At 43.0% G+C, this 11109-nt stretch overlaps 1 protein-coding gene across 1 annotated transcript; it reads left to right on the top strand.

Moving 5' to 3' along the window:
- The first annotated feature begins 475 nt into the window (after positions 1-475).
- On the top strand, positions 476-5319 carry LOC112259829 (fucolectin-4). Its single transcript, XM_042329535.1, has 3 exons — positions 476-620; positions 1160-1439; positions 4923-5319. Exons 1-3 carry the CDS (start codon positions 545-547, stop codon positions 5038-5040), a joined length of 474 nt encoding a protein of 157 aa, XP_042185469.1. The 5' UTR covers positions 476-544; the 3' UTR covers positions 5041-5319.
- Positions 5320-11109: the final 5790 nt, after the last annotated feature.

The following is an 11109-nucleotide window of genomic DNA, read 5'->3' as shown; positions in this document are numbered from 1 at the left end:
GGCCAGAGGAGACGAGAAGGAGTATGAGGCCAGAAAGCGAACGTACATTTTCCCATTAGGCAGCTCTGCAAGTGTTATGTCAAAACACTTTTGTGAGTGGCAGTAATGAGTGATTTTATTGGAGGTGCTGAAGAGGTGGATTTTGCACATGCACACTAACAATACATCGATTCTTTCCATAATTGTTTTTGGGGTTGCTTATAAAAAATGTGTTCAACCTTTTTTGGAAGTACTTACTGGGCGGGACAGCAGTAAATTATATTTGTTCAGCAAAACTACGTATTCGGATGAACGTATTCTGACATGATATTCCTCCTCTGCCCAGATACTGGTTCACTGATGATTATCACTTATCCTTATAATTATCCTTATAATCATTTTTATTATTATTATTACTATTAATATGACTTTTTTTTCCTACTATTGTCCTGTTTTTACATTACATAGAAACAGTTGGTAATCATACCTCTGGTTCACTATAGTGCCTCTGCAACTACTGTTATCAATAGTGCAAAATGACGTACTGTATGGTGAAGCTAGTAAGATGATTTTGATGTATGCAAATGATTACTTATTCACAGGTGTTGTGTCGCTAGCCCGGATGGCCAGCGCTTCAACAGGTGATATACAACAGTCTATTTTATTGTCATATTGTTTTATTCTACGTTATTTTAAATCCCAATAGATTGAAAACTTTTTCATATTATATTATTAAGGATATTATAGGTTGTCATTGGGAAATAGGAAGTTGACATATCTACAATATGTTTGTAACGTATACAGCGGGAGTCAGAAAGCAGGCGCGGAAGGTGAATTTAACAATGAACGGATGCAAAGGAACAAACGTGAGAAGCGTACTGACCGCGGACATGAAAAAACAACACCTCAGGACTGATGACAACTGAGGGCTAAATAAAAGGGGAGTAGTCAGGGTAGTGATGAAGTCCAGGTGTGCCTAAATGATGGCTTTCCTGGACCGGTGGTTAGTGAACCAGCGACGTGGAGCGGGAGTAGACGTGACAATGTTAAATGTGAACACTGTAAGATTATTAGCAAAGGTTCAACCAGGATTCAATTAACCATATGTCGTGTCACGTGTGATTTTTGTGATTTCATTTGACATTTCTGTGTTAAAATGTTTTTTTCTTTATCCCTGTAGTAAATGTCACGGTGAAAGGAGTGGCCACCCAGTCATCACTGTATGGGGATGGCCAGGCTAACAATGCCATTGATGGCAACAGAGAATCAGACTATCACAAAATGTCCTGCACACACACTGAACAGGAGACCAACCCCTGGTGGAGAGTGGACCTGCTGGATCTGTACAGAGTGACAGCTGTCACCATCACCAACAGAGGAGATGTTGTTCCTGAGAGACTTGATTGTGCTGAGATCCGCATCAATAACTCACTGGAGAACAATGGCATCAACAACCCCAGGTGATACATAGACATCTGTACACTTTTATGTCCTGTCTTGAAGGTATTTGGATACATTGGTCTTCATCCGTGCTTCTGTAGCTATTCAGTGGCTATATGTGAAACGCACTGAGTGTACAAAACTTTATGAACACCTGCCCAGGACAGAGCTTGGAGAACCCTACTCTAGGTTAGTGGAGTCTAAAACCATGACCACAGGGAAATCTTATCCTTTCTGTCATGATTCTTCAGAAATCGACAGCCAGCCAGACACAGGAAGACAGACTGACCAGGTGAATCCAGGTGAAAGATATGATCCTTTATTGATGTCACTTGTTAAATCCACTTCAATCAGTGTAGATGACGGTGTGGAGACATGTTAAAGAAGGATTTAAAAGACAACTGAGACATGGATTGTGTGTTTGGGCCATTATGTGCCTTTGAACGGGATATGGTAGTACATAGGTGCCAGGCTGGCGCACCAGTTTGCTGGATTTTTCATCAATAGTTTCCCATGTGTATCAAGAAGGGTCCTCCTCCCAAAGGAAATCCCGCAAACTTGACACAACTGTGGAAATCATTGGTGTCACATATGTCGTAGTGAGAAGACCAAGGCGCAGCGTGATGAGAATACATTCCTCTTATTTATTTAACGAAGAACACTTAAACAAAACAAATGTGAAGCAATATATGAATAGTGCAGACACAGGCAACTAACACATAGACAATAACCCACGAAATACCCAAAGAAGATGGCTGCCTAAATATGCTTCCCAATCAGAGACAACGATAAACAACTGCCTCTAATTGAGAACCAATCTAGGCAACCATAGACATATATAAACACCTAAAATCAAATCAAATCAAATTTTATTTGTCACATACACATGGTTAGCAGATGTTAATGCGAGTGTAGCGAAATGCTTGTGCTTCTAGTTCCGACAATGCAGTAATATAAAGCAAGTAATCTAACTAACAATTCCAAAAAAACTACTGTCTTATACACAGTGTAAGGGGATAAAGAATATGTACATAAGGATATATGAATGAGTGATGGTACAGAGCAGCATAGGCAAGATACAGTAGATGATATCGAGTACAGTATATACATATGAGATAAGTATGTAAACCAAGTGGCATAGTTAAAGTGGCTAGTGATACATGTATTACATAAGGATGCAGTCGATGATATAGAGTACAGTATCAACGTATGCATATGAGATGAACAATGTAGGGTAAGTAACATTATATAAGGTAGCATTGTTTAAAGTGGCTAGTGATATATTTACATCATTTCCCATCAATTCCCATGATTAAAGTGGCTGGAGTAGAGTCAGTGTCATTGACAGTGTGTTGGCAGTAGCCACTCAATGTTAGTGGTGGCTGTTTAACAGTCTGATGGCCTTGAGATAGAAGCTGTTTTTCAGTCTCTCGGTCCCAGCTTTGATGCACCTGTACTGACCTCGCCTTCTGGATGACAGCGGGGTGAACAGGCAGTGGCTCGGGTGGTTGATGTCCTTGATGATCTTTATGGCCTTCCTGTAGCATCGGGTGGTGTAGGTGTCCTGGAGGGCAGGTAGTTTGCCCCGGTGATGCGTTGTGCAGACCTCACTACCCTCTGGAGAGCCTTACGGTTGAGGGCGGTGCAGTTGCCATACCAGGCGGTGATACAGCCCGCCAGGATGCTCTCGATTGTGCATCTGTAGAAATTTGTGAGTGCTTTTGGTGACAAGCCGAATTTCTTCAGCCTCCTGAGGTTGAAGAGGCGCTGCTGCGCCTTCCTCACGATGCTGTCTGTGTGAGTGGACCAATTCAGTTTGTCTGTGATGTGTATGCCGAGGAACTTAAAACTTGCTACCCTCTCCACTACTGTTCCATCGATGTGGATAGGGGTGTTCCCTCTGCTGTTTCCTGAAGTCCACAATCATCTCCTTAGTTTTGTTGACGTTGAGTGTGAGGTTATTTTCCTGACACCACACTCCGAGGGCCCTCACCTCCTCCCTGTAGGCCGTCTCGTCGTTGTTGGTAATCAAGCCTACCACTGTTGTGTCGTCCGCAAACTTGATGATTGAGTTGGAGGCGTGCATGGCCACGCAGTCGTGGGTGAACAGGGAGTACAGGAGAGGGCTCAGAACGCACCCTTGTGGGGCCCCAGTGTTGAGGATCAGCGGGGAGGAGATGTTGTTGCCTACCCTCACCACCTGGGGCGGCCCGTCAGGAAGTCCAGTACCCAGTTGCACAGGGCGGGGTCGAGACCCAGGGTCTCGAGCTTGATGACGAGCTTGGAGGGTACTATGGTGTTGAATGCCGAGCTGTAGTCGATGAACAGCATTCTCACATAGGTATTCCTCTTGTCCAGATGGGTTAGGGCAGTGTGCAGTGTGGTTGAGATTGCATCGTCTGTGGACCTATTTGGGCGGTAAGCAAATTGGAGTGGGTCAAGGGTGTCAGGTAGGGTGGAGGTGATATGGTCCTTGACTAGTCTCTCAAAGCACTTCATGATGACGGATGTGAGTGCTACGGGGCGGTAGTCGTTTAGCTCAGTTACCTTAGCTTTCTTGGGAACAGGAACAATGGTGGCCCTCTTGAAGCATGTGGGAACAGCAGACTGGTATAGGGATTGATTGAATATGTCCGTAAACACACCGGCCAGCTGGTCTGCGCATGCTCTGAGGGCGCGGCTGGGGATGCCGTCTGGACCTGCAGCCTTGCGAGGGTTAACACGTTTAAATGTCTTACTCACTTCGGCTGCAGTGAAGGAGAGACCGCATGTTTCCGTTGCAGGCCGTGTCAGTGGCACTGTATTGTCCTCAAAGCGGGCAAAAAAGTTATTTAGTCTGCCTGGGAGCAAGACATTACCTAGATGGTAAACAACCCCATAAACCTACAACCCCATAAACCTACAAAACCCCTAGACAGTACAAGAAACACATACATCACCCATGTCACACCCTGACCTAACCAAAACAATAAAGAAAAGAAAGAATACTCAGGTCAGGGCGTGACAATTGGAGTCAACATGGGCCAGCATCCCTGAGGAATGCTGTCGACACTTTGTAGAGTCCATGTTCCAACGAATTGAGGCTGTTCTGAGGGTAATATTAGGAAGGTGTTCTTAATGTTTTGTACACTGTGTATATTTAACAGACTGCTTGTATTCTGTGTGGTACATTGAAGAGTCCTCATTCACACTCATGCTTTCTCTCCCCTTCTCCCATCTCCCCCCTTCCTTATCTTTCCTCTCGCTCTCGTGCTCGCTCTCTGGCGTTTCTCTCTCTCTCTCTCACCACCCCCCACCCCTGACTCTTTCTCTCACGCTCTCTCTCCCCATGCCCTCCCCTAACTCTCCCTCTTCCCGCACCACCCATCACTCTCTCCACCCCCCTTTCTCGTTCCTGCTGTCGCTCTCCCCCTTCCCCTCTCGCTCTCCCCTTCCCCTCTCTCTCCTCCACCCCTTCTCTCTCGGTGTTTCTCTCTCTCTGTGTTTCACTCTCTCTCTTTCAGATGTGTTGTCATCGCCAACATCCCAGCAGGAGAGACCTACACCTTCCAGTGTAATGAGATGGAGGGTCGCTATGTTGTTGTGATCCCTGGAACAGAACAAGATTCTCACTCTGTGTGAGGTGGAAGTTTACAGCATTCTTACATGTAATTATCTGCAACTATCTTCACTTTTCACATGAAGCGTTAGATTTATGTAGTTCACACTAGATCAGAACATTCAGTGCCTTCACACCCCTTGACTTTGAGATTTTAATTGATTTGTCTTTCATTTTTTTGTCAACGATCTACACAAAATACTCTCATGTCAAAGTGGAATAAAAATTTGAAGTGAGAAGCCTTTTACCTTTGCACGGTTTTTCCTAGAACTTAGGAACAGTTCCATCAGCCTTATTAGCCTTTAAAATGTTATTGTTTATGACAATACATTACATACAGTACCAGTCCAAAGTTTGGACACACCTACTCATTCCAGGGTTCTTCTTTATTTGGACTGTTTTCTATATTGTTGCATAATAGTGAAGACATCAAAACTATGAAATAGTTATAACTATTGAACAAATGCAAATATATTTTATATTTGAGAGTCTTCAAAGTAGACACCCTTTGCCGTGATGACAGCTTTGCACACTAATAACTCAATAAGAATAACAATAACGAGGCTAGACCTCCACAAGTCTGGTTCATCCATGGGAGCAATATCCAAACGCCTGAAGGTACCACGTTCATCTGTACAAACAATAGTATGCAAGTATAAACACCATGTGACCACGCAGCTGTCATACCGCTCAGGAAGGAGACGCGTTCTGTCTCCTAGAGATTAACGTACTTTGGTGTGAAAAATGCAAATCAATCCCAGAACAACAGCAAAGGACCTTGTGAAAATGATGGAGGAAACGGGTACAAAAGTATCTATATCCACAGTAAAACAAGTCCTATATCGACATAACCTGAAAGGCCGCTCAGCAAGGAAGAAGCCACTGCTCCAAAACCGCCATAAAAAAGCCAGACTACGGTTTGCGACCTGGCCAAGATAAAGCATAGCAGTGTGAACAGACAACAACACAGAGTTACACATGGAGTAAACAATTAACAAGTCAATAACACAGTAGAAAAAAAATATATACATTGTGTGCAAAAGGCATGAGGAGGTAGGCAAATAATTACAATTTTGCAGATTAACACTGGAGTGATAAATGATCAGATGGTCATGTAAAGGTAGAGATACTGGTGTGCAAAAGAGCAGAAAAGTAAATAAATATAAACAGTATGGGGATGAGGTAGGTAAATTGGGTGGGCTATTTACCGATAGACTATGTACAGCTGCAGCGATCGGTTAGCTGCTCAGATAGCAGATGTTTGAAATTGGTGAGGGAGATAAGTCTCCAACTTCAGCGATTTTTGCAATTCGTTCCAGTCACAGGCAGCAGAGAACTGGAAGGAAAGGCGGCCAAATGAGGTGTTGGCTTTAGGGATGATCAGTGAGATACACCTGCTGGAGCACGTGCTATGGGTGGGTGTTGCCATCGTGACCAGTGAACTGAGATAAGGCGGAGCTTTACCTAGCATGGACTTGTAGATGACCTGGAGCCAGTGGGTCTGGCGACGAATATGTAGCGAGGGCCAGCTGACTAGTGCATACAGGTCGCAGTGGTGGGTGGTATAAGGTGCTTTAGTAACAAAACGGATGGCACTGTGATAAACTGCATCAAGTTTGCTGAGTAGAGTATTGGAAGCTATTTTGTAGATGACATCGCCGAAGTCGAGGATCGGTAGGATAGTCAGTTTTACTAGGGTAAGTTTGGCGGCGTGAGTGAAGGAGGCGTTGTTGCAGAATAGAAAGCCGACTCTAGATTTGATTTTAGATTGGAGATGTTTGATATGAGTCTGGAAGGAGAGTTTACAGTCTAGCCAGACACCTAGGTACTTATAGATGTCCACATATTCTAGGTCGGAACCATCCAGGGTGGTGATGCTGGTCAGGCTTGCGGGTGCAGGCAGCGAACGGTTGAAAAGCATGCATTTGGTTTTACTAGTGTATAAGAGCAGTTGGAGGCCACGGAAGGAGTGTTGTATGGCATTGAAGCTCGTTTGGAGGTTAGATAGCACAGTGTCCAAGGAAGGGCCAGAAGTATACAGAATGGTGTCGTGGATCAGGGAATCGCCCGCAGCAAGAGCAACATCATTGATATATACAGAGAAAAGAGTCGGGCCGAGAATTGAACCCTGTGGCACCCCCATAGAGACTGCCAGAGGACCGGACAACATGCCCTCCGATTTGACACACTGAACTCTTTCTGCAAAGTAATTGGTGAACCAGGCCAGGCAGTCGTAGAAAAACCGAGGCTACTGAGTCTGCCGATTTAAGAATATGGTGATTGACAGAGTCGAAAGCCTTGGCCAGGTCGATTAAGACTGCTGCACAGTACTGTCTTTTATCGATGGCGGTTATGATATCGTTTGGTACCTTGAGCGTGGCTGAGGTGCACCCGTGACCGGCTTGGAAACCAGATTGCACAGCGGAGAAGGTATGGTGGGACCTTAGATAGGCAGGACAGGATGAATATAGGTCTGTAACAGTTTGGGTCCAGGGTGTCCCCCCCTTTGAAGAGGGGGATGACTGCGGCAGCTTTCCAATCCTTGGGGATCTCAGACGATATCAAAGAGACGTTGAACAGGCTGGTAATAGGGGTTGCGACAATGGTGGCGGATAGTTTCAGAAATAGAGGGTCCAGATTGTCAAGCCCAGCTGATTTGTCCGGGTTTTGCAGCTCTTTCAGAACATCTACTATCTGGATTTGGGTAAAGGAGAAGGGACAAAGATCGCACTTTTTGGAGAAATGTCCTCTGGTTTGATGAAACAAAAATAGAACTGTTTGGCCATAATTGTCACGTTCTGACCTTTATTTCCTTTGTTTTGTATTTATTTAGTATGGTCAGGGTGTGAGTTGGGTGGGCAGTCTATGTTTGATTTTCTATGATTTGGGATTTCTATGTTTCGGCCTAGTCTGGTTCTCAATCAGAGTCAGGTGTCATTAGTTGTCTCTGATTGAGAATCATACTTAGGTAGCCTGGGTTACACTGTTTGTTTGTGGGTGATTGTCTATGTTAGTGGCTTGTGTCAGCACAGGTCTCATTTGTAGCTTCAGGGTCGTCATTGGTGTATTGTTTTTGTATAGTGTTGCAGTGTTCAGTGTTTTCTTTATTAAAATTCACCATGAACACATACCACGCCGCATTTTGGACCTCTGATCCTTCTCGCCTCTCCTCTTCAGATGAAGAGGAGGAAGACCGTGACAATAATGACCATCATTATGTTTGGAGGAAAAAGGGGGAGGCTTGCAAGCCGAAGAACACCATCCCAACCGTGAATCACTGGGGTGGCAGCATCATGTTGTGGGGGTGCTTTGCTGCAGGAGGGCCTGGTGCTCTTCACAAAATAGATGGCATCATCAGGGAGGACAATTATGTGGATATATTGAAGCAACATCTCAATACATCAGTATTAAAGTTAAAGCTTGGTCGCAAATGGGTCTTCCAAATGGACAATGACCGCAAGCAGACATCCAAAGTTGTGGCAAAATGGCTTGCGGACAGCAAACTCAATCTATTGGAGTGGCCATCAAAGCCCTGACCTCAATCCTATAGGAAATTTGTGGTCAGAACTGAAAAAGTATGTGCGAGCAAGGAGGCCGACAAACCTGACTCAGTTACACCAGCTCTGTCTGGAGGAAAGGGCCAAAATTCACCCAACTTATTTTGGGAAGCTTGTGGAAGGCTACCTGAAACGTTTGACCCAAGTTAAACAATTTAAAGGCAATGTTACCAAATACTAATTGAGTGTATGTTAACTTCAGACCCACTGGGAATGTGATGAAAGAAATTAAAGCTGAAATAAATCATTCTCTCTACTATTATTCTCACATTTCACATTCTTTAAATAAACTGGTGATCCTAACTGACCTAAGACAGGGAATTTTCACTCTGATTAAATGTCAGAAATTGTGAAAAACAGAGTTTAAATGTATTTGGCTAAGGTGTATGTAAACTTCTGACTTCAACTGTATACTGTAAACATGGCGTCATGACATCATACCTGTTTTCTGTTTGTCTGTTGATAGTTTGTCTCGTCAAGCCTACCAGCGTGTTTTTCTGTACTCCTGTTCTCTCTAGTCCATGTTTTCTAGTTCTTCTGGTTTTGACCATTCTGCCTGCCCTGAACCTGCCTGCCGTTCTGTACATTTCTGACACTGCTGTGGATTACTGACCTCTGCCTGCCCTTGACCTGTCGTTTGCCTGACTTCTGTTTTGTAAATAAACATCTGTGATTCGAACCCTTTGCAGGTGGGTCTCATCCTGAGTCGTGATACTTTTAATCAAGTATGACAATGTAATACTTTTTCCACCACTGGTGGAAATGTATTGTTTCAGCTATTGGTGCATTCAAAAGCTAACACTTTCCAATAACATTAGAAATAGAGAGAAACACATACAGGAAAAGAATGTAACTATTTTGAGATACTACGGTAAAAAGTATCACTCACCTCAATAGTAGGATATCTCAGTTAGTCTTGTTTCAGTGAAGTGACTTCCTGTCCAAGGTCTGCCTGAATGTGACTCTTCAGTCTCTTCATCACAATACTATATGGATGTAGTCTGTTAAAATCTGTCACGTCAGTTTGTTGCCTTAGCAACAAGTGAATCATGTTTAGTCATGTCAACATTAGACTTTCCGTAAAGGCATGGAACACAACAGATGCAGTTCAATATTCAAAGTACAAGATAATAATGTTGTCCATAAAACTATCTGGCGCCATATTGTAATCTTTAAGAAATTATATTACATTTTTATTGTTTTGTAACACTTTATTTGGTAAGTCCCCCCCTACATATGGTTTATCAACTAACTATCAAGAAATTGTTCAACTGAGTATCCAGTAACCTTAACCCTAGCCCTAACCTTACTATAACCTATCCCTGTCCCCCCCCAAACATAACTCTAACATTAACCTTAACCTTAAACCCGAAACCTGTTCCTAACACTAACAAGTTGCTGCACATCAACAGAGTTGCAATTGTTAGTTGATTGATATAGCATTTTACACCCTAACTAGTTAAGTGTCATATTTCATGTCATTACATGATATTTTAATTATTACATTTTCAGACAAAAGTAATGTTTAAGTCCTTAAAACACAGCAATGAATAAACTGATTGTACACCCTCCAACAGAATCAGTCAATGGGGTGAAGTTTCCCCTAGCTGCTGATCTTTGGTCAGTTTTGCATATGTCCCACTATTGGTTATGGTTATGATTGGGGGAGGAGAAGCTGATGCAAGATCTATTCATACTGCAGGTGGAAACTTCACCCTGGAACCAGTGAGAATAGTGTGAGCTACAAAGCGCCGCACTATGGCCTTCTGATGCTATAGAAAATCCACACTGCTTCAGGACCTGAGAGGGCAGAGAGAGATGAGAGAGGCAACTTGGTTTCTAAACCATATAGGGGAGGACATTTGGCATAGAGAGTACAGTGAAATATCCCGAAAAAAAAACATACTCCAAAGGCTAGAAAATAAGAAAAAGTTGCAGAATGAAATGAAAAATATGAGGAAAAATATACTTGGGGGGAGGAAATTTGCAATATAATTCAAGAGTAGAGTTACTTTGCTTCTGGATTCTGATCATAAATCATAATGAGGAAACATTTCGTTAGTGCTTTCTTGTTGTGGGTTTTCCAATTGTGTTGCATGATTTGTCACTGCCGTGTCAACAGAGACTTGATGACAAAGGGAATCTATGTATCAGTGTACTTTCATTTGGTTGTTTACTTGGTTCTTCCATAAGTTTGAAATGTTAAACCAACCAGACTTGATTCAGAGTCAGACTGGAAATCAAAAGTAAATAAAAATATACGTGGAAAGAATGTAGCCTTTAATGCTTCATAGTTCATGACCTACATTAAGATCCGTATATGATACCTTACTGTAAGCCCCCATTTGTTACTTTATTTTAACAGGTAAATTAAATGTTTGTTAGACAAACAACAATCTACTGTAGAGTAAAACGTTTAACATTAACATTTATTGTCTTGTCACAGCTATGGTACACTCAAAAATACGTCAAAATAGTGTGTGTGTGTGTATACAGTTTTATTTTGGGCATTAGGTCACAAGGAAGTGGAGTTGT

Source organism: Oncorhynchus tshawytscha, linkage group LG10, assembly GCF_018296145.1.
Source record: "Oncorhynchus tshawytscha isolate Ot180627B linkage group LG10, Otsh_v2.0, whole genome shotgun sequence".
Lineage (NCBI taxonomy): Eukaryota > Metazoa > Chordata > Actinopteri > Salmoniformes > Salmonidae > Oncorhynchus > Oncorhynchus tshawytscha.
The sequence above is the reverse complement of the archived record's forward strand: the minus strand, read 5'-3'. Positions and strand labels throughout refer to the sequence as shown.

Bases quoted from the DNA above. Each gene is read 5' to 3' on its own strand.
- LOC112259829 (XM_042329535.1), top strand. From the start codon at position 545: ATGATTTTGATGTATGCAAATGATTACTTATTCACAGGTGTTGTGTCG. The intron at 621-1,159 runs GTGATATACAAC...TTATCCCTGTAG, and splicing joins GATGGCCAGCGCTTCAACAG to TAAATGTCACGGTGAAAGGA. The intron at 1,440-4,922 runs GTGATACATAGA...TCTCTCTTTCAG, and splicing joins AATGGCATCAACAACCCCAG to ATGTGTTGTCATCGCCAACA.